The sequence below is a fragment of the Myotis myotis genome, unplaced genomic scaffold, assembly GCF_014108235.1.
Source record: "Myotis myotis isolate mMyoMyo1 unplaced genomic scaffold, mMyoMyo1.p scaffold_m19_p_1, whole genome shotgun sequence".
Lineage (NCBI taxonomy): Eukaryota > Metazoa > Chordata > Mammalia > Chiroptera > Vespertilionidae > Myotis > Myotis myotis.
This window is the reverse complement of record NW_023416313.1, coordinates 165,935,741-165,959,749: the sequence shown is the minus strand read 5'-3', so window position 1 is coordinate 165,959,749 and position 24,009 is coordinate 165,935,741. Positions and strand designations below refer to the sequence as shown.

Sequence of the window (24,009 nt, the reverse complement as noted above, 5' to 3'; positions counted from 1 at the left end):
ACACGGCGCTCTGCAGTGGAAAGAAAAGAGATCCTTTGACTACGCTCTTTAGTTCTTAAAATGAAAGTGTTTTAACATAAAAAGGAAACCAATAAAATGGCCTGGAGTTATGAGTTATGCTATCAGATTTCTTACTAAAACATACTGTGTTTTTCAGATGTGGATGAATGTGAGAAAAACCCGTGTGCTGGTGGAGAGTGCATTAATAACCAGGGCTCCTACACCTGCCAGTGCCGCACCGGCTACCAGAGCACGCTCACCCGGACGGAGTGCCGAGGTACGTCCCCGCTGGGATGGGGGGCGTGTGTGCTCAGTGAGAGATTTGCTTCGAAGGACTTCAGTGGAGTTTAACTAACCTTTACCAGGAATGGCTAACATGGTCACACTGATTTTCGCACTTCACTCCAGATAATTGTTACTTCAAAGGACATTGTCATAAAATCTGACATTCAAATTATTTTAAAAGAAGCTTCTGTGCCTGCAAGAATATCCTGATTTTCACTCCTTTTTTTTTTTTTTTTTTTTTTTTTGCCTCATCTCTCGCCTGTTAATTTTTTATCTGAGAGTTAGGGAATGGCATTGTTTTTTGTTGACTCGGAAAGTCTCAGGTGAAAGTGGATGCAATTAATTTATTAATGGCAAGGTCTAAAGCAGGGCTGGGGAACGTCCGGCCTGCGGGCTGTATGAGGTCCGAGAAATCATTTGGTTTGGCCCAGCCAAGACATTAGGGGTGTGTTAATTAAATGTTTGACCAAATAGAGCAGGCTAATTTTTAAGTTGATACTTTTGTGTGGCCTGAGAATGATGTTATAAACATCCAAATGGCCCGTGGCAGAAAAAAAGCTTCCCACCCCTGGTCTAAAGGCTAAGGAAGTAGCCTGTAAGTCTTTGCTGCTTCCTAGTGTGGTCAGCAGCTGCATCACCCGTTTGCTGATGGGACGTGCAGAATCTCAGGTCCCACCCCAGATCTACTGAGGAAGAATCACATTTAAATTTAACATGATCCTCAGGGATCCACGTGCACATTAAAGTTTTCGAAGCACTGTTATCAGTGGTTCCTCATGAAAATTTCCCTTCAGGTTTGTTTCTTCATGAACGAATCAAGTCACCCAAATGCCTTTTATTGGTTGACTGTGATGTACCAAGGGGTACTCCCCACCCTCAGAGAACTCATATATCTATATCTTTATAAATTTGGCACAGAATGAGCTGTATCACTGATCCAGTAAAGCCAGATAAAAGCAAGAAAACTCCCTGTTAAAATTAAATACAAGGAAAGATGGGAGGTTTGTATGACTTAAAAATTTTAAGCCATTCATAAGAGTTAATTTTATTGCCTCTTTTAGCAAGAGCTATGAGTTGAAGACATACAGAAGTTATAAGTGTTTGTATCAGTGACTAATTTCAAAATCTTCATATTTTGTTCTGACTTGGAGATTGCCTGCCAGCGGTATATTTTAGTTCACTACTTGTAATTGGCAGTTTTGAGCAGAAAAGAACTGGAGTATGTAGCATTTCAGTCTGCTGATATTTCTACTAATAGCATACTTATTGAATTAGAAGTGTGGATAGTTAGATTATTTATTCGATTTTAGAACCTTTTTAATATTTAAACAATATTGGCATGTACAAACAGTGTACTAGGCATTTTTGCAATAGTAGAAAACAAATGGAAAGCAATGTGTTGGAAGTCCACACTATTAAGTAAATGACTCAAAGACACTATCGGGAGCACTCACGTAGGGCACAGCCAGCAGTGAGATGAATGTTGTTGTCATTAATGTGAGGATTGCTTTATGAGAGACTGAGGATTACCTAAAAGCCTCCAGCGCTGTCTTCGTTAATAGCTAGTACTAATAAGCTTATCACAAACAGAGAAAATGGATAACATGCTCACATTTTTGGGTAGATTCTTGCCACAGATGGTCAGAAAGGCTGTGTACTTCATTGAGAAATACATGATGGGCTGAATAGAGGTCAGAAGAGACAGACTTTGAATGGCAAGCTTTTCATTCATCTTGTAGAGCGGCAGGGAGCCTGGGGCGTTCAGAAATTAGTTAGGAGAGAAAACGCTGAACTCTTTATCCTATCCTCAAGAATATGTGGGTTTTCCTATTTTTTTTGGAGTGTGGAGCAAGTCAGATTTTAGCAAGGATTAAGAAATAAATGAGAGAGAAAAAGATCGGAGGCTGTTGGCACAAAGATCAGACAGAAGAAAAGCCCAGACTGCCTCAGCTAGTCCAAGGACTCGTGTGGAAACCACTGCCGGGTCTGCCCAGAAAGAAAGTGCGCCTGAGGGTCAACCACAAGACACCATGCAGACGCGGGGGAGACAGTCAGAACAACCCATGTGCCATGAGTGCACATTCTTGTCCTCCGGAGGGTGTTGAGGGCACTTATAATCGGGCACATGTGGTCTCGGCTCCGATAGGGAGGTCTGCTCTCCTCCGGTTCTCCACAGATCCCTGGTCTCGGCCTCCAGGGGAATAAGCCCTGGCAAAGATTGTGTGCTATGTGGACAAGGCGGTTTGTGTTCATCCTCTTTGATGTTCCTCCAGGTATCTAGCCTAGAAACTGAGAGGAGCAGATAATCCAGGACACTGCCTTGTCCAATTTGGGTTTACTATCAATCTTTAAATGAGAGATCAGATATACGTGTACTCCAGTTATTGTCATCTTTAACACTTTCACATCAAGCTCTGCTGTTTACTTTGGCATAATATTGAATACAATAGAAAAAAAGAGGGAAATGCCCACAGTACCAATGTTTTATTTGGTAGCTAGAATACTCATGAAGTTAGAAAAGTGACTAGGAATAAATAAACAATAACATTGTACTTGGACCAGAACTGCCATCAGGAAGGTAGGCATTTCAGAGTCATGTGATTGATGGTTTTCAGATAGAATTAAATATTTTTTTAATGGCATTTCTGTTTTATTATTCTGAGATAGCTATCAGATCTGCCTTTTTTTTTATCGTATACAGGATATGGCAAAAGTAGGTTTACTGCTGTTCATATATGAAACAGAGTTTATTCTTGTATTATATTTTGTTGAGTATTGTATTATTTTCCATACAAGCAACTGTATTGAAGGACGCCAGCCAAAGTTCAACATGAATAATGGTGTATACTGGTTCATTAACTCAGCTAGGAAATGGTGAAGAAGAATCTATTTTATTTATAAATCGAGGTTTAAAGAGTCTTATTAGAAATTAGAGTTAGAGGGAGTACTCTTATGTTGACATTTTTCTTCTGTCATATGTCTTTCAAACTCTAATCAGTAATCTTATTTCTCACAGTATTTGATACCAACTTTTTGTTTGAAGAATATTATTTAGTAATTGTGACCCAAGATTAAGATTATGAGTTTGGAGTTGGAGGGAGGGAGAAATAAAATAATTTTTAACCCCCTCACTAAAGCTATCTCTTCTACTTTAACTTTGATTTTAGACATTGATGAATGTTTACAGAACGGCCGGATATGCAATAATGGACGTTGCATCAACACAGACGGCAGTTTCCATTGTGTGTGTAATGCGGGCTTTCACGTTACACGAGATGGGAAGAACTGTGAAGGTAATGACAGACGCTAACAATAACAGTATAATACTATTATCTCCCTTCTTCCAGTGAGTGTCAATATCAGATGTCTTTAACAAGACCAAGTCAACCATTGAGTGAAAGTTCAAAATATCAAATATATTTCACATATTGTTATCTGGGAGGCAAGCATAATTTTTGACAATATCCATGCCTTTAATTCACATTTCTGTGAGTCAAATGCATTTTAAGTATAGGAGGAGCGCTTGCCATTTGAAGATCCCTGGTTATGATGAAACTTAGGTGGCATAAATCATGACTTCTTAATTTTATATAATTAGAACTTATACATTATTTTTTAAAATGCAGAGCACATCATTTATTCTTTAGTCATATATGATCTTTTTGTTTAAACTGTCTACCTAGTAATAACATATTACTAATGGGTATCTGAAAATGTAAAATTTGATTGAGAGAATAATTGCCTGTAGAGAGCCAGCCATAATTTTATATTATCTCTTGAATTAATCACCTCATTTTTTTGAATTGGGCTGTTTCAAATATTTTGTCTTTTTCCCTTGTCATTTTTTCCTAAATTGAAACTATGGCAATTACTGATGAGTTTCCACTTCTTAGACTTTCAGTGAAAAATGAAGAATGGCCCTTATCATCTTTCCCAACGTCTTTGGGAAAGATCCCAAGAATCTATTCATACATTAAAAGAATTTCAAAATTGTTCTTAGAAACATTTTTGGCAGAATATTATCTCAGTGATTCAATTCAAAGACGTAATGCCAAGATTCTCAGTTGGGATAGAATCCTGTTTTTAAAAAAATCATAAATTACACTGATCTGACTAATGCCGGTAAGTAAAAACACACCATGTCTAGATCAAGTGCCTCCCAAGACAGCTTGAATATTAAATAAAATAACATATTGATGAATTTAAAGAAATATCCTCGTGGGCAAAGGATCCTTAAAAGTTAGCTGGCATGACTGTAATCCATAGTCAAGTCTTGCATTTTAAAAATACATTTTTTCTTACTCTTATTTGAAATTGCTTCAAACTTCAAGCTGTGCTCTGATTCTCTGGTTTCCACTTTTTAAACTATATATATTGATTGATTTTTAGAGAGAGAAAGTGGGAGGGTGAGAGAGAGAGAGAGAAATATCCATGTGAAACAGCGAAGGCTGCCTTCTGCATGCCCCCTATGGGTGGAGCCCACAACCTGGGCATGTGGCCTGCCCGGAAATGGAACCAGCAACCTTTTAGTGCATGGGACAGTGCCCACCTACATGAGCCACACTGGCCAGGGCTCTGGTTTCCACTTTTTAAAGAATCACGAAATCACCTAAAAAAATTTCAAAATTCCATTATTGACTTTTTATTTTTGGTATATGAGAAGTAATATGGATCTGTGAAGTAAATTTAACCATGAGACTGCTAACACATTTTCAGTTTTTAAACTGCTATTCCTTAAAAGAGTCCTGGTAGTTTCTATTGAGTCAAATTTCATAATATGTATATGTATGTTTTTATGACATAAAATTATATATGAACTTATATATGTATGTATGTATATATGTATGTGTATATGTGTGTATTATATATACATGTCATAAGATAAATTTAGCCTTATAGTTTGCATGCACATGTCAAAAATTGAGAACTTGAGATACATATTTCCTATGGCCACTCTCTGTTTGTGTGCTGTAATTTGGATGATAATTAGCCTTAGACCAGTGGTCGGCAAACTCATTAGTCAACAGAGCCAAATATCAACAGTACAACGATTGAAATTTCTTTTGAGAGCCAAATTTTTTAAACTTAAACTATATAGGTAGGTACATTGTTATTAACTTAATTAGGGTACTCCTAAGGCTTAGGAAGAGCCACATTCAAGGGTCCAAAGAGCCTTATGTGGCTCGCGAGCCGCAGTTTGCCGACCATGGCCTTAGACTATAATTTTAAAAAAGAAAGAAATGTAAAGAAACAATTATATCCATCTAGGTTGGCTTCCTTTGTAGGCTTACTCTTCTGGTCCTAAGAAAATGTATTTTTGTATTTTAAGATATGGATGAATGCAGCATACGGAACATGTGCCTTAATGGAATGTGTATCAATGAAGATGGCAGCTTTAAATGTATTTGCAAACCTGGATTTCAGCTGGCATCAGATGGGCGTTATTGTAAAGGTTTGTGCTGTAGAACTCTATATCATGTTCTGCTTTTTCCTTCTCTCTATATTACTTAGAGGTACCATTTTCCTTATTGATTCTCCCCATTTAAATTACTCCTAATTCTGGCTTACACAACTTCCTAAGTCCAGCCATCCAAAGTGCTACATTGAGTGCCCAGGAGGCTGTCCTTATTACAGAAAGGATGTTTGGGGTCTCCTTAAAGGAGCCCAATTGGTCTACCAACAGATGAGAGTGCCTTTTGGATAAGCTGGGTTTGCCCCTTCCTTGCAGTTGGGGAATAATGGCAGTTAGCCTCCTTGATGGCTTCCCTTTGCCACCTCTTCCATCTTCACCTGGACAGAAAAATGTGGACTCATTGCAGTGATCTCTTTTCATGATTCCCGCCACATACCTTAAGGAACAGAAAATTCTTCATGGACAATTTATTTAGGCTTTATCAAGAAACAAAAGGGAAACAGGATTAAGCAGAATAGCTAAATGAACCAAGAGCCACTGTGTAGCTTAGTAGCTTTTGAAATAATCTCATTGCTCCAGGTATTGAAGCAAAAGTGAAGATTTTCATTTGTGCTTTTGAAATCTGGGGTCCTAAGGAGAGTCATAGGGGATCCATCTGTGCTTAGAGTCTCTTGCTTTATTTAGTCAAGGGTGAGAGGCTATTGCGCTTGGGTTCAAGATCTGAGTTGGAACCAGGCTTCTCAAGAAACTTCACACTCAACACAGGCCCCAGAAATCCGCTAAAGTGCTCCACACAAAGCCTTTTGCTCCTAGGTTCAGATGCGGGAGCACAGAGCATCGAGCTCTTCTCGAGTGCGGAAGCAGGATAAAGTTCAGTGGTGCCCCTTCTCCAGCTGGTGGACAGCTTTGGTAAAGGTGTTATGGAAGAAAGCCTTATATCAAGTCTTTGGCAAGATGTGCATGTTCTCTAGGCTTTAAAGAGCTTCTAGTTCTTGGTTGTTTACCTACATTCTCTATGACCTTCACAGCAGTGACTTAACTTAATGTTGGGCAAATCTGTCTTCATAGCAAGGGAAAACATTTGAGTTTTCAAATTTGAGGTAGAAAATTGGTTTCTGTACTTTTGAGCCCTGTACAGGGAGAAACTCAGAGTTGGGAAGACAAGATGAACATATGGAAATATTCTGCAATGTAAGACAGCATAACGGAGTGCCAAAATGTACAGATCAAGTGCTGTACAAGTGAAAAAGAAAGGGGAAGAGATGTGAAGGCTCCCTTGTGAGCAGATCTTTAGCAAGAACACACACTCCTCTTAGCTACCCACAGAGCACACTAAGATTCACTTTCAGTGCCTTTATGCTGCTAGTGAGCTAGCCCATAGCCTCTCAGCGTTAAGGATGCCAATAGAGAATGGTGATGGAACTATTTCAGAAGACACTATGACCTCATAGATGAAACTAGTTTTTGTAACTATTTGCAACCAGCAAAATAGTATCTTATCAATAAACTAGAGGCCTGATGCATGAAATTTGTGCAAGGGGCGTGGCTCTCACAGCCCCAGCTTTATCCAGGAAGGTCGTCCAGATGGTTGTTCTGCTGTTTGGTCTAATTAGCATATTAGCTCTTTATTATATAGGATTATATAGGATAGGTTGTTCCATTCATCTGAAAGTGCCTAATGACTTGGAAGATTTGTTCTGACTTTACCAATCTGGCTTAAGAATGAAAGCTAGAGAGAGAAAATGAGAGAGGGAAAATGCTCCATATTCTTACCAGTCTTCTTTCTTTTCTGGTATATAGAGAACATGGAACACACACTGTAATAAGAATAAAGGAAAAAGAAAATTCCTTATATGCAGATTTTCTTATTTTCCATGGTTTTTCTCTTGCCATCACAGGACAAGGTTTTTCTCTTAGTGCTGAGCACTTAGTTCTGAGCCCACAAAGATGAGATTGTTCAAAGCCAAATAAACTGTGCTAATTCAATCTCTGTAGTTAACTGATCTGATAAGCAGCATGGCCTCCTTGGTCACTTAAAAACAATATATATATATATATATATATATATATATATATATATATATATATATATTTCAGAGAGGAAGAAAGGGAGAGAGATAGAAATATTAATGATGAGAGAGAAACATTGATTAGCTGCCTCCTGCGGCAATGCCCCCAGCTGGGGATCAAGCCTGCAACCTGGGCATGTGCCCTGACCAGGAATCGAACCAGTGACCTCCTGGTTCATAGGTCGACACTCAACCCCTGAGCAACACTGACCAGGCTCCCTGGTCACTTTTTGAAAGCTGAGGCTGCTCACTTTCAGACATCAGTATTATATCTGTGTCCCCAATAAAAACACACACAAAAAAACCTTCATGTTAGTTTTCATGTTGCAGTTGCCACTGATTTACTGTAGGTCTCATCTTGAACAAAAGGTGACTCAAGTAAGTGGACCAATTTGAGTTCATGTATTTAAATATAACTGCCATTTTACATACAAATCTGTACACAGAATCTTGGACCATCTGTATATATTTTGTGCCAAACAACATAAGCTAAGTAAAAGGCAGAGGTGTTTTCAGTCTCAATTTGCCTTTTTAAGGTCAAAAGAATGGAAAGAGTTGCATACACCAGTTGTATATTATAAAAGGAGTTGTTATAAAATGACTTGCTTCTAAGTATTATATGTTTTCCAAAACACAATTTTGGTATCATCTTTATTTCCCTATATTAAGGGGGGCGGGAATCACTACTATTATCGGTATGTATCCAGTAAAGACATTTATCAGGTTCACCTAAGTATGCACACATGATACTATAAAGTGTTTGTAATGCCTGTGAAATGTTTTTCTTTGCTGGGTTCCAATTACTTACAGTGCTGTTGTTGGCCAGGAATGGTCATCAAAATAATCTGCATTCATTTTCTATTCCTGTCCTATGGTGTGTCATCGAGGCTTTAGTTCTGTGTCTCTTAATGCCATGCTAATTGCCCCAGAGAACTAAGGCCTGGGGCATACTAGAATGAATACCAGTCTGAGTATTGGATGCCCAAAGGAAAAGCTTTCTGCCCAGGTCAGAGGTGCAGTTTATTATCAAGCTAGATTCTTGGCAGTCCCAGAAGAATTGCCGTGTGAAACATTGCACCAGATCCTTTGTATTTTAGCCATCACTTTTCTTCTGCTTCCAGTTCTGTTTTTGCCTCTGAGATTCTTATTTTGGAATATATATATATATCAGGAGAATGTTATTAAAATAGCTTTCTACGGAAAAGAAATAAACTCAGCCAGGTTATTTCTCTTGGTTTGTGTTGCTATTCTCTCAAAGGACACTGAAAATGCATTTTATTGAGCTTTGATTGCTGATCCTGCATATTATGTACCATCTTCCCCATTTCAAAATGTTGTAATAGAACTATAAACATGTTATGGCTGTAGATGAAAGGTACTTCTTTTTTAATAAGTGCTTTTCCACACCACAGATATTAACGAGTGTGAAACACCGGGGATCTGCATGAACGGACGTTGTGTCAACACCGATGGCTCCTACAAATGTGAATGCTTCCCAGGACTGGCCGTGGGGCTGGATGGGCGAGTGTGTGTTGGTAGGTTAAGCCATAATTGGATGTAGGATAGCGATCCACGCTCTGTCAATCAATAAAACCCACCAATAGCAAATGCAATCAACTGCAGCAGATATGATATAATTAATATTTATGGAGCAACAAACCAACATTCAGTTCTCTTCTTGGATAAATTGGATATTAATTTAAGCGATAGAAAGATGAGCTGCAGTAAATGAAAAGCAAGGGAATCCTCATCTCTTCTTACCCCTTTTCTTTCCTAATCACATAGCTGTCCTCAGTTTTCTCCAAACCTCCTTGATTGATAATGGTTTTTGAAATTGGCCTGTGTATGCTCATTATCTCTTGGCAACATGCTCATCGAGTATTAATGTCCAAAGGGAAATATAGAATGCAGTGGAGGAGGATATGCATAACCAAGAAACTTACATGATAATGGCTTTATAAGAAGTTTGAGGTTTCTTGAGAAATAGATATGAATTTTACTCAAATTATTTTTAAGAAAGATAGTTAGTGAACCCTTTGAATTGGGAGGGGATTGGGCATAGCTGGACACCCCCTCCCTGATGCTAAAGATGACACTATTTATTGGCCAACTTTTACAGATTTATATAATGAATCTTGACAGATCAAACTTCCCTTTTTTGAAAGTACATCTAATTCAGACATTCAATAATTACATGTCTATTTAGAGGTAGGCCACCATTCATAAATATCTTATTTATCATGGGATGATAATCAGCCATCAGCCATCATTTATTATGAAGCGTTTGCTTTGTACAGGCCTGGAGCAGACAGAAATGAATAAAGTATAATTCCAGTGCCTAAGTGCCTCCCAGTTAGGGAAATCAGGATAGTCCCTAGAACACTGAAGGAATCTGGTCACTGGTTTCCAGTGCTTGGAAACTGAATGCAGTTTTTTTGTTTTATTATTTTTTATTGAGACCAAACACCAGAGGCATTATTTATGAGTAAGAACTGGGATGATGGATAAATAAAGCTAGCTTCAACTTTGACCTAGGGGCTCTCATCTGTTTGAAGCAATGGTGTGATGACAGATGTGTCTTCCCGTTTAGACACACACATGCGGAGCACATGCTACGGTGGATACAAGAGAGGCCAGTGTGTCAAGCCCTTGTTTGGTGCTGTTACTAAATCCGAATGCTGCTGTGCCAACACTGAGTATGCATTTGGGGAACCTTGCCAGCCGTGTCCTGCACAGAACTCAGGTATGTGCTGTCACGCAGATGCCTTCCTTGCAATGCTACCCTTGTGCCACCATGTACAGTCTTGCATTTATGCAAGTCCTAGGGAAAGATTACATTATGCTCTCCAGGTACATCACGTACCTTCCTGGGGTCTTGGCAGGAGTCTTGATCCACATTACTCACCCGATTCTAACAACCGTTTGGAATAGGCAGCACATTTGTGCCTCCCCTCAGAACTTCCCCACCTCAATAATAGTCATGCTCTTTGGAATACAGGTAACTTTGTTTTCTAAAGTAGTTTCACGGTGTTTGCATTTTGTAGGGACGACTTATAAAGCAGAATTTTATCCAGCGTAAGAGTAAATAATTTTTAGGTTACCTGAATATTTCCAACTTTTCTCCAAAAGGCCTTGTGAATTTTGTTCAAATCCATCGTGTTGATTTTAGTGCGCTACTCCTAAATGATTTTATTCAAGCCTAGGGAAAAAGTAATTTCCACTATTTGAAGCGACATGGCACAGTGGAAAGAAAACTGGTCCGCGAGTCAGAATTCTGCTCCCTGGTCACAGGCAGACAAATTACTCAACTGAGGGGTGGGGAGTGGGGAGAAAAGAGTGGAGTTAGTTTTTTGTGGATTTTTATTTGTTTAGGAATTTTTCTCACCTATTTTCAAAAAGGTTTGAGATGGCTTACATTAGTAAACATAATTATAAACTGGAATGATATGGAAAAGGGATTCTTAGTTTTCTCATCTCTAAAATGACTTGATTTAGGTAATCCAGAGGAGCCTCTCCACTTGTAAATTATATTTATTTGTAAGACAAAAAGAGTGTATTGAAATTAAAACAATAGACTGTTTGCATTTGAACAGAATTTTAAGGTGGCTTGGCCATTGGCTTCTAATGCCCTAGAGTTAGATCTAATATTGAAAACATGTAGCTCTGACTGGTTGGTACACATTGATAGGTTCCGTTAGTTCATTTCTGACCTAGAAATTAAATATATTATAAGAAGTTAGAGAAAGTTAAATGCAGACTTTTAAAAAATGGGGATACCAATGAAAGAAGAAAAGCTTTATTCTGTCTGGTTACTTTACCCAGTGACTAATATACAAATTATCATTTTATATATGATTATCAATCCATTAAATAGTTGTTTATACTTCAATTATGTAATATGCAAATATAATTTTATCCAACAAAGATACTTTCATATAACTTTATAGTCATACATTATTACTGTCAGCCTTTTGTATGTTACTTTAACTTTTCAGAGTACTTTTGTTGCATGCTTTGAATTTAGAAGATAGATAAGTATCTTGAAAACTGGTGCACGAGACTATAGGTGATTTGTTCATATAGTAAATGAGTGGAAGAAGCCAAACTTAGAATCCAGGACCCTTGGTGCATATAGTTCTCACCTTTTTCCTCTGGACTGAGTACATCTCCAAAGAACTTGAGCTGTAGGAAAGTAAGTGGGCTTATAAAAAGATGACTAAGGAGACCAGATTTCTTTAGAAAGCTTAGAGTGACATTTGAAGCCCAGTTCTACGAGCCTCTATTTACATTTGAGTGGATTTGCACAGCAGAGGCCCACATGTGGAAGTGATTTCACTCAGTGTGTTTCTCTACCTCTTTGGTAAATGAAAATGCCAAATTATGAAGGATCTGAATGTAGGCACCCCTCATTTCCGGAGAGAAGAAGGATTTCCAAAGGTATTGAAAATATCCCGAAGGAATAGCTTTAGTTAATCTACTGAGAAACCCCAACCACACAACATCTAAAGCCCATCTTTGTGCTCTGGAGGTCAAGTGGGCTGTATATGAAGATATTTCGCACTGGCTGAGCATTTCCTCTCACAGAGATCAGTCAGCTAAATACACAGAAGTGTCATTATTAGGAATTTTTTTCATCTGTCCCCATACCGCAGCCTTCATGGCACAACACTGAGTTAGCTCAGCAACACCTGTCATCTAAGTGCTTGAGCTCTTCCAGGTGTTATGCTGAGCACTTTCCACGTTCTCTCATTAAATCCATAGAACTATAGGGTGAGTTGGGTATCATTGTCTCCAGTTTATAGAAGATGAAACTAACAGAGGGAAAAACCTTGCTCCCAAGACCCCCAGCAATAAGTATGGCCATCAGCATTCAAGCCCATGCTGACCTGAATTCACCACAGGGAATACTTTAGTACCAGATCTTGCCCAAATGGAAAAGAACAATAATTTATCTGCATTTAGTCCAAGCATTAGCTAATTTTAGCACTAACGTTAAAAGTACTTTTTATAAAACTGGTCAGATTTTGCTTTTCCTGTTTTTATTTACATAGAATATTTCTCCACCTTTTGGTTAGATGTCTCAATTAATTGCTAATGTGAGAGAATAAAAAGGATGTGTTTCCTTTTGCTCCCAGTTCCTGTCTTTCAAACACACAATGGCAGGCACCTTTCACTTGTTCCCTTTTCCCACCCCCTTTAAAATTATTTAAAAATTAAGGGATTTTCCTCCTTTTCTCAAATTTACATTTGCTAGAAGGTACAGGTTCTGAGGGATCCAACCTTAGTTTTCTTTCTATGTATGGCCTAACTCATTTGCTTCACTGTCATCAGGAACACGATTTTCTAGTAAGACTGTAAGGACTGTTGGCTTCCGCAGTGAGCTGCAGGAGCCCCTGTAAAGATGCTCATCTCTAGGATCCAGTTTTCCTGCCCCTTCAGTGCAAATGATTTGCATTTAACCATGAAGCTCTTCTGTCCATCAAATATTGTTGGAATTGCATGCAAAACATTCTATCGATTTTAACCAACATTACCCCAATAAGTTTAATTTTTAAAAAAGAAATAGAAATCTGGTCCATCACAATCTTAGAACATAGTCCATAAACTTCTATTTTTTCAATAAGATCTCACAGTTTTAACATCATGCAATACTTCTCCTATGGACTTATAAAAAATGAGTCTAGCACCCTGAAAAATATTCACTTTTTTAAAAAATATACTTTAATGCAAACACAGATACCCTGGTGTTCTTGTGCGTGGAGGCTAGAGACTTTGCAAAGAGAAATGGGAAAATGTTAAGAACTGGGTACTGAGAAAACAGCTCGCACCGAGAAACGAAATTATTCCCAAGATGGTGGGAGAAAGTTTTATTAACAGTTAAGAAACCACACTTTAACAGGCACATTTCACTGTAAGTGTAAACTGTTCCCTGGTGAACAAAATCAAGTTATAGGAAAAACACCTTTTCCGAAAGTGCTCTGCACGGGGAATTGCTGGAACTTGCCTGTTGCCTTAAAACTTGTTTTCCTCAGTGATGCGGAGCCTTTAAATGGGAGCTCCGTGTAATGGTGACGCCCCCAGGAGATGCCTCCTTTCCGTTGCCACTTATTTCAGTTCCACTCACTTTGGAGGAAATGATGTGTGCAAAACCAAAAGCAGGATTGACCTGTTCTGCAAACAAAGGGATCATTTACTGTCTGTTAATTTATTGCAGCGGAGTATCAGGCACTCTGCAGCAGTGGGCCAGGAATGACCTCAGCAGGCAGCGGTAAGGACTGGTTTCGAAATTTACTACCTTGGGCATGTGCAGAGGCGGGTCAGGCCTTCCTGTGGGTTTCCAGTTGGCCCCTTTACACCAGTCTGGTCTGACTCCCTCGTTGGCCATCACTGCATGATGTACCTGGGTCACCGAGAAGCCCCCAGTGGCAGGGCAACCAGGGCACAGCGGGTCCTGGGATTGCTGGGTGTGGGTGAGGGTGTGGGGCGTGGAAATGACAATTGGGTGCCCTCCCTGGAGGGCGCGGTTAGAGGATGGTGGGTGAGATACAAAGACTGATTGCTCATTTACAAGAAGGGGCAGCCTGGCCTTCTTTTATATCTTCCATTATCAAGTACAGTTGAGGGCTATGGGCTCGATTGAATTGTTATTTCATAATGGTCCAGTGCTCGGTCATTATAAGATGGCAATTGGGAGCCATCTTATATTTTGTATTTTTCATCTTTTGTAGCAGGCAATGACAGCAATGAGCTCAGTTGGACGAGAATGAAATATTTAAGTGTAGGAGTAAGAACTAGAGAAATATCAGTGCTATAAAAGGAATTACAATTAAAAGGGAGAGTTGGAATAAGTATAAGATGGGTGATAAGAAAGCCGAAAGGATTATTTTATTAATATAAAACGAAACTATTTGATTCAGGAAAGTCCTGAAAAAAGTTGACTGGCTGAATTGATTGTCAGTTCACTCAACTTGCTTGATTTCATCACTTTGAGTGGATGAAGGTGGGAGAGGATATTTGGAGGACAGGAGAAGAGAATTTAGGTAATTTATAATGAATAAGGAGTTAGTGTGGAGTAACTAAGTTGTGTTAGGGACCTGCAGAAGTCAAAACAGTCAGCTCTGATGTATAGAAGAGTCAGGCACCAAGATTTGAGACTGCCATTCACTGACTGTCATTCTGCATCGCCTTTGACTGTTAGAGCTCTCCTCAGTCTGGGAGGGCACAGCAGAAGGGAACCTAGCATCCTCTGGGCAGAGCCACAGAGGTCTCCCAGCACAGGTGGAGTCTGAGGGGGCTTTGGCCGGGAGCACAGGTCTGCCTCAAGCCTTCTGGACACAGAGTGAAGAGGGTGTTTTATGTTCATGGAAGAGTGAAAAGCTTAAAGTCAATAAGCAGGGTTCGTGTTTTAATTTGAGCCTGAAGATATTATTACAAGAGTTTGAGCCATGAGAATGACACAGTCACCTAGTTTTGAGGTTAAGTCTGGTGGAAGTGTGGAAGGTGGATGGGAGACGGACAGCAGGTGGCAGAGAGACCAGTTGTAGGGACTTGGGCTCTGCTTTTGATTAACTTTTCCATCTGGCTTTTGGATCAGAAGGTCTCCAGGAGGTCTCCTTCAGTTGACTAAGGATTGGAAGTCTTTTAAGTCCAGGTCAGAAGCCAGTTCCCCTCATAGACTAAGGGAAGGAAGATTTGACTCAGGATATCTTGTACTGAGAAAAAGGGATCAAGGTTTTTTTAATCAAACTGTCACCTTCTTTATTTTCTCTTCACAAGATCCTAAGGTCATTACATTTATTGTAATGCTATCTTTTGACAGTAATTTGGTATTTAGCATGTTACTGATTTTGAACTCTTTTGTGGTGCAGATATAAACGAATGTGCGTTAGATCCTGACATTTGTCCGAATGGAATTTGTGAAAACCTCCGTGGGACCTACAAATGTATCTGCAATTCAGGATACGAAGTGGATTCATCCGGGAAAAACTGTGTTGGTGAGGAGTTTCCCCTGTTTTCTAAGATGTTCTGTGCACATTGCTTTCCTCCTTTCGATGCTTTGGGGGAAACCACTCATGAAGGACTTCAGGGACTGGGCAGATGGATGCTCTACACTTTGGGTGACAGCATGGCCCATCCATGTCTTGGTGGACAAAAATTTATGTAGCTGAATCTTGATAATTTATGAATAAACATGATTCAGATTCAATCCATAAAAGAAGAGCTCCTTAGATATATAAAATGCAAACACTGAACCATTCTTGGATGGCTACGAAAGCATCCCTAATTTTTATCATGAAGCAGCTCTTCTCCCAACCACATTTTAGGATTACTCAGAGAAAACCCAGCTTATTTTCAGTAATAACTGCTCTCTGTTAAGTTTAACAAATATCATTTTTATGCTCTAACAATCCTAATGAAGGTTCCAGCCAGTAACTAAATAAATCCTTTGGTTGAGAAGAAAATGGTCAACAGAAACACCATTGTTTTCTTCTTCAGCTTCTCCAGTTGCCTAGACTAGTATCTTCTGAAATGTGTAGTGTCCGTTCCGTAGTGTAGTGACATACTGCCTCCGGTTTCCTGAGGTTCGACCTCTAAAACCAGAATATTCAGACTTGTGAAAATATGCCAAAGCATACCCAAACCCAAATGTAAGATGGTGAATCTTTTTTATTTGGAAGCAAAACACATTTTACCTCAAAGAAAACATACTTTCATGAAGTAGGATGAAAATTAGTAGACTTTAAGATAAACAGGAGACCTAAAGTATATTTTTTACTTTCTGAAAGCCATTTGGGACTTAGAAATAGGTGTTTACTCTTTTCTGCCTTTAGGATTATGTATGTATGTATGTATGTATGTATGTATGTATGTATTTTTATCCCCACCTGAGGATATTTTTTAAACTAATTTTTAGAGAAAGAGAGAGATTAATAGTTGCCTCCCGTGAGCATCCTGATGGAGGAGGATGGGACCCACAACCTTGTGGTGTATGGGACCACACTTCAACCAACTAAGCCAACCAGGTTTATTAGTGATACTTTAGGGGTAGGGTTTGAAATGTACTGTTCTAAGGTGGTCAGTCAGTTGTTGGAAATGTAATAATTCAGAGATGCTACAGATTGAAATAAACAAATGTCCTGTTCATTCTTTTAACACACAATCTAGCAAGTATCAACTACTTATTGGGTAATGGATTCAACTATCTCCCATCCAGCCATTAGGGAATCACCATATGTTCTGACCCTAGGAAAAAAAAAGTTTCTCCCATGTGTCCTTGGGTGTCAGCTGTTTTATTTGTCATGTTTCTCCCTTTACCATTTGGAGTCCTCTGGTGTTGAAGAGCTTGATGAAATACTGGGACCCCTCCCAAGAAACTTGTTGCCTTTGAGTAGACAAATAGTGCTTTAATTTATAAGAGGAATGGGATTAAATTATATCATATAGAACTTTACTCCCTTGAACAAGGAACAATGGTCATGCCAATTAAGTTTTTTTATTTATTACTAGAGGCCCAGTGCACAAAATTTGTGCACTGTGGGGGGGGGGGTCCCTCAGCCCAGCCTGCACCCTTTTGCAGTCCGGGAGCCCTCAGAGGATGTCCAGCTGTCAGCTTAGGCCCACTCCTTGTCTAAGCCATCAGTCGGACATCATTAGCACTGCCACAGAGGCAGGAGAGGCTCCCACCACTACTGCTGCGCTTGCCAGCCGTGAGCCCGGCTTCTGGCTGAGCGGCACTCCCTCTGTGGGAGCACACTGACCACCAGGGGGTAAGCTCCAGCATTGAACATCTGCCCCCTGGTGGTCAGTGCATGTCATAGCAACCGGTGATTCTGTAGTTCAGTGGATTTGCATATTAGCCTTTTATTATATAGGACTAGAGACCTGGTGCACGAAATTCATGCACAGGGGGATCGCTCAGCCCAGCCTGCACCCTCTCCAATCCGGGACCCCTCGGGGGATGTCCGACTGCTGGTTTAGACCCGATCCCACCTAAACTGGCAGTCAGACATCCCTCTCGCAATCTGAGATCGCTGGCTCCTAACCGCTCGCCTGCCTGCCTGTCTGATTGCTCCTAACCACCTCTGCTTGCCAGCCTTGTGCCCCTAAATGCTCCACTGCCTGCCTGATCGCCCCTAACCACCTCTGCCTGCTGGCCTGATCTCCCCTAACCACCTCTGCCTGTAGGCCTGATTGTCCTCTAACTGCTCCCCTGCCAACCTGATTGCTCCCTAACTGCTCCCCTGTCAGCCTGATCACCCCTAACTGCTCCCCTCCCAACCTGATTGCCCCCTAATTACTCCCCTGCTGGCCTGATCACCCCCTAACTGCTCCCCTGCGAGCCTGATTGCCCCTAACTGCCCTCCCTGCTGACCTGATCGCCCCCAACTGCCTTCCCCTTCCAACCTGATCGCTCCTACCTGCCCTCCCCTGCTGGCGTGATTGCCCCTAACCACCTCTGCCTCGGCCCCCGCCACTATGACTTTGTCTGGAAGACGTCCAGTCTAAGTAGCAAATTATCCTTTTTTTAGTATAGATGCTATATAGGACTATTTTAATATTGACCATCTCTGAAATATCCATAACTTGTCCCCTGACCTCTTGTTATTATAAACATTCTTTCCAAAGCTCATTCAGCCTAATTGTTATTTCTGTCTCCTAGTGCCAAGGTACTTTGGTTTTCTACAGCACTTTTAATCTGTTACAAAGACCTTCATTCAAATGTAACTTTTTTATAGTTGGCCATTTCTTCTTTTTTTCATAGCTCCTACTCTTACAAAATTCTGTGTTTATATTGACACTCTGATATTAGTATTAAAACAATGTAGGTACTTTTACACAGCAATACATGATGAAGGTCTGGATTCTATTTATAGCTCTTATCTAAATTAAGAAAAGGGAATGGGGTGGGGGAGAAAGCGCTAACTCCAGGTGCTCTAAAACAAGCTTCAATCACTTTGCCCCCTCCCACTCTCTCTGTATCTCTGAGTTATTTTTGTAGGTCTCCTGTTCTCACACCCTCTACTATGCTCTTCTTCTTTCCTATACTTTCACTGTTTTTCATGAGTAATTTTTACTTTATCTTCTATTTAACTACTTACAGAATGGAACATAGCAGGCATGCTTACTGTCCCTCTCATACAATGTACAGTTGTCCAATTTTGCAGGTGGAAGCAGAGTGCTGTATCTAATAGATCCCTCTGTTGTTAGAGCTGCTGACAATTGTCATTGTGGCCAAGATAGAAACATGTTATTTTGGGAAAAGCAGAAATCTTACTTTGAAATCTTACTTATTTTTCACCTGCTTGCCTTCTTAATATGTGGCATCTGCACACGTGGAAAAAGAGCTAACAGTAGAACAAAGCATCTGCTCCCATTTAAATCAGCTTTCATCTGGGTTTCAGGCAAAATCTGTATCTAGAAAACATGGAGGATGGAAGCAGGTCACGGGGGGCTACACACCAAACCCTCCTTTTTGAACTACAGGCTTCTTTCTCCCTCCCTCTCTTTTATTGCTGCCCCAAACTTGGCCCTTCCTTCTCGTGGTCTACATTGACTTTGGAGAAATGAATTCTTTCTCTCACACACCCTTAATTGTAGGGCTCTTTTGTAGGCTACACATGGTGCTTTTAAACTAGATTCCACTGAAAACAAGTTTCACTATTTCGTTTTTCTATGAGAGCCTCTCTTTATTGGCAGACATGAAAAATCATTATTTATTTGGGCAGGCCAGAAAGACACAGGGATGTTTAGCTCCATCCAGAAATCACCCGATGGGAAGCAAGGGGGAGTTTGAGAGGCTGTAGGGATTCTTCCTTCAATGCTTTAGTATATACTTCAAAGTTGTATATAATATCAAGTCAGAAGTATCTTCAGATTTCAGATTATGTTCAGAAGTTTGAAGTTAGGACTCAAAGGTCTATTCAAGCCATTAACCACACAGGACTCCAGGGCCTGGCTAGTTTTTAATGTTTATCATCAATTCCTCAGTTTAAGTTTTCAGACATCATCAAAGTTTAAGAATTGCAATATGACCCTTTTGGAAAGTATTAGCATTCCATATATTATTTTGACAGAATTCTCAGTATGCTACTTCACTCAGCTGATAACATGACTTTACACTCGATTTTCCCATATTAAAAATTTTAAAAATATGTTGCTGAATTGTGTACTTAATGCTGTGAACCCATGCGGCTCTCCAGTGCTGAATTTCTGTATCCTTTATGTCAGGGTTACTAGCTTGTCAAATGATCTAAGCAGAACCTCTCCATGTCTAAAAAATTCCTTGTGAATATGTAGCTTTTTCTGTGGGCTGTGTGATGTTATAGCCCAAAGGGATACTTTAAAAAGTGATTTCTACACTTCCTAATCTAAGTCATACATATCAAAAGTTAGAATTTGCATCAGATAGGCCAACTATTCAGCTGAAAGCAAGGAGTTTTCCCGCAGCTCTCTAAATTTCCAGTCTAATTCCCCATGACAATTATAAACTCTGCAGATTGCCTCAGACTTGATAAACATAACCAGAGACCTTTTAAATTATTCTAAAGAAGAAACACTCATCCTGGAACCAACACATATCAAAAATGGACCATACCTTCTAAATGTTTATTTAGTTTCTTAAATCAATAGATTAGTCCTTTGAATTCTGGTACAATGAGACAATTATATAAAGATTAGTAATTGCCAGTAAATCCAGATTTTCTTCCTGCTCAAGAAAGAAGTGAATGAACAGTGTGTGGTGACTTTATACTTTGTACATACCAAGTACAGATAATCAGGTCAAGCCCCTATTTTCCTAAAATTGGGTGGTTTAGGCAAAGACCAATGGGACAGAAGTTTTTCCTCTTTGTTTGAATTAATCATATCATTGTGACTTTGTAAACCCAACTAAAAGAGCAAAGAAGTTGCATGAAAGGGATGGGCTCTTTTAAAAGTTCATTTTCATTGGTTTTCCAGATATTAATGAATGTGTATTGAACAGTCTACTTTGTGACAATGGACAATGTAGGAACACTCCTGGAAGTTTTGTCTGTACCTGCCCCAAGGGATTTATATACAAACCTGATCTAAAAACCTGTGAAGGTAAGCTACATTTTTTTTTGTTCCTATACTACATACTTTGCTTTCTTTTGTATTGCCACTAGAAAGCCATGGAAATAAATTAGAGTCACTTCTATTTTAGATAATTATGCCCCTTTAGTTGAGAATCTGTGGTCCTAAACGGCACTTGTATACACTTTGCAAGCTATTGGTGCTACTTACCTGCAATTGGCATATTATTTGTCCTTTATTCTTAGTTTAAGTACCTTTTAAAAGCATTCATTTTGCATTTGCCTGCAATTGGAATTTTATTAGCTATCATTTAATAGATGCAGAAGACATTACATATATGTTGTTTGAGTTCATTATTCAGAAATCACACTTACATTTGCTCCATATTCTGTACTATAGATACTTGTTTAATTATTATTTTTGGCATTCCATCTACTCTAGAAAAGATCTATTTAGGCCAGCTTTACTATCCAATGATGAATTTATGATAGCCATTGAGGCTAAAGTTTCCATATCCATTCATGCTCAAGACTAGTGTTTAGCAGTGATATAGAACTGTTTTTGTTTCAGATATCGATGAATGTGAATCCAATCCTTGCATTAATGGAGTCTGCAAAAACAGCCAAGGCTCTTTCATCTGTGAATGTTCTCCTGAAAGTACTTTGGATCCAACAAAAACCATCTGCATAGGTATTTATCTTCCTGAGAATGATTTTCTGGTGTTTACCAATGCTGCTGTATTGAAATACCTATTAAATATTATCCCTCCCTACCCCCCACAGAAACCATCAAGGGCACTTGCTGGCAGACTGTCATCGATGGGCGGTGTGAGATCAACATCAATGGAGCCACCTTAAAGTCTGAGTGCTGTTCCTCCCTTGGTGCTGCCTGGGGGAGCCCCTGTACCATATGCCAAGTCGGTAAGTGAAATGGGCACTGTGGCTCCTGTGCCCATCTCACTGGTCACTTTGCTTAGAAAGGGGAAGCCTAGTACTTTGTGCATTTGGGCTCATGTGAGGATTTTAGAATATTTAATTCTGATGACTTCAATAAAACATATTACTGAATAGGAAACTAAGAGAAGTATCAAAGACAATAACTTCAGATAATTTGTCAATTTATTGTTTTCTATCACCAGTTACCTGGTGTTGCTTTCCTAGACCAGCAATTCCTATTGGCTCTCTGGAGAATCTTGGGACTAGGGGTTCTGAGCCTTGTATAGGTGCACATTTTCTTCCAAAAAAATTGAGTAACATAAAGAAATCAGTATTCATGACTAAATTTGTAAGTCTGTTGCAAAGCTGAGGTCTGGGAGACTTGCTGATGATTTTGTTGATTCAATGTTTGGGTATATAAATGCATGAATTTACATGGTATGAATGCTACAGGGCATGAGATATTCAAGTTCTAGACTTTGGTTTTAAAATTCATGTTACAGTAATCCTATAGTTTGATTCCTATTTTAGGGCTATTAGCAACAGAGAAATCTAGTCAGTTTCCTTCTTGGTCATCAATATAACATGATATTTAGGGCACCTTGATGTCTTTTTGGATATCTCATAGGAACTGAGCTTTATTTAAGGATACATTTCATTATTCTTTTTCTCTTATGCAGTCTCAAAAACACTTTGTTATCTCAGACTTATTTATAGAAACAAAATGTAATTCATGTTCCCAGTCCTCTTTCGTGTTTCTTATACTAGGTCATAACTACAAAGTCTGGATATTGTTATCTCAAATTTGTTTTTTGTTTTTGTTTGTTTGTGGGGTTTTTTTTACAGATCCCATATGTGGTAAAGGCTATTCAAGAATAAAAGGAACACAATGTGAAGGTATTTATGATTATTTATAAACCATAAATTTCTGTGTGCTTGAAGAATGCTTGTGTTAACTTGGACTGGATAAAGATGTCATGTAACTTCACAATGAGAAATATGCCGCAGAGAAATAAAATAATGAGAACTGCAGAGCACAACAGATGTTAATTTCACAAGCATATATATGCTCTTGCCAGTTTCAAACTGCTATGGCCAGAGTACAGGATGGCTGAAAATGTAGGCTGACCATACTTTGAATTGACTGCCCTTTCAAAATGCTGTTTATCAAGAAGATAAAACAGGTTTTTAATAGGGCTGTAAAATTTGCCTTTTTCTTGGTTTGTCCTATTTTTTGTTGTTTGTTTCATCACAGATGATTTAGAAAGACACACTTAGCTGCATTATTTTTGAAAATATACATAGATTAATCTCCAGTTTGTCATGATTCTTTCTCCTGGAGTTCCAGATAGACATAGGTCAGGGTGACTAACACAACCTGACATGACACAGCAGCTGAACAATTTTAAAAACAGCAATTAGTCCCATATGTGGGATGAAATGCAATTTCTTCCCTGCTGAAATAAAGAGGAACACTATAACCCCCACCCAAGGTCTTGCTTTCCAAATAATGACTGAATTCTTTGGCCTTTCTTTGGTCCAGACCCACTGTTAATAACTTCTCTGACCTCAGCAGCACATTTTTGTATACAAGTGGCCAGAACAAGAATAAAAAAAGAACCCCAAAAGGTAAATTTCCCCCTTCCCATTTATCTCTCTTACAAGGAGAGATCAGGAACATTTTTTTAGCGTCCCTAGTTTGGGAAATATTTCTTCTAAACAGAGACACTGTGTGTGAATTTCTTAACCAATGCTCCATGTTTTCGACATTGGCAAGTAAGTGCCTTTCTTTGGATTAATTTGATGGTGAATATTTTTCTAAATTAAGTGCAGAGAACATACTGCTTTGCATTAAGCAAAGTGGGACAGAAGGGCACATTTGAGAGTCAGTGAACGATAAATGGATGAACACGAGCATCTTTTGAGTCTCCCCAATTAAAACTGGGACCACCAAGGTTTTGACAGAACAGGGAGACCGTAGCTGAGGTAGAACCAGTAATACACTCCTGGGGACTTCTCAGCACTTCTCCAAAGGGAATCTTTTTACTGGCTCCACATATTCCTTAGTAGGATTTTCTTCTATGCCCACATTCAAGCTCTTTATTCTTTGCCTATTTGAAAGACCAGGTTTCTGTTTCTCTACTTACTTCCAAACATCTGGTCTCATAAAGCTAATTATATGGTTCCTGGGAACCTTACCTGAGATAGTCACAGTACCCAGAGCTGTCTCCAAGACCTCACACCAGCTCCCTGT

At 39.3% G+C, this 24,009-nt stretch overlaps 1 protein-coding gene across 3 annotated transcripts in view; it reads left to right on the top strand.

Annotated features, from left to right (window-relative positions):
- Positions 1–24,009, top strand: part of FBN1 (fibrillin 1) — a 237,974-nt gene that overhangs the window by 131,806 nt on the left and 82,159 nt on the right. For all 3 annotated transcript variants that reach the window (XM_036300753.1, XM_036300742.1, XM_036300760.1), the window contains 11 exons: positions 158–277; positions 3,453–3,578; positions 5,615–5,737; positions 9,180–9,302; positions 10,358–10,510; positions 13,982–14,035; positions 15,636–15,761; positions 20,725–20,850; positions 21,391–21,510; positions 21,603–21,740; positions 22,602–22,652. In XM_036300753.1, coding sequence (XP_036156646.1) covers positions 158–277; positions 3,453–3,578; positions 5,615–5,737; positions 9,180–9,302; positions 10,358–10,510; positions 13,982–14,035; positions 15,636–15,761; positions 20,725–20,850; positions 21,391–21,510; positions 21,603–21,740; positions 22,602–22,652 — 1,260 coding nt within the window. The remainder of the gene's footprint in view (positions 1–157; positions 278–3,452; positions 3,579–5,614; positions 5,738–9,179; positions 9,303–10,357; positions 10,511–13,981; positions 14,036–15,635; positions 15,762–20,724; positions 20,851–21,390; positions 21,511–21,602; positions 21,741–22,601; positions 22,653–24,009) is intronic.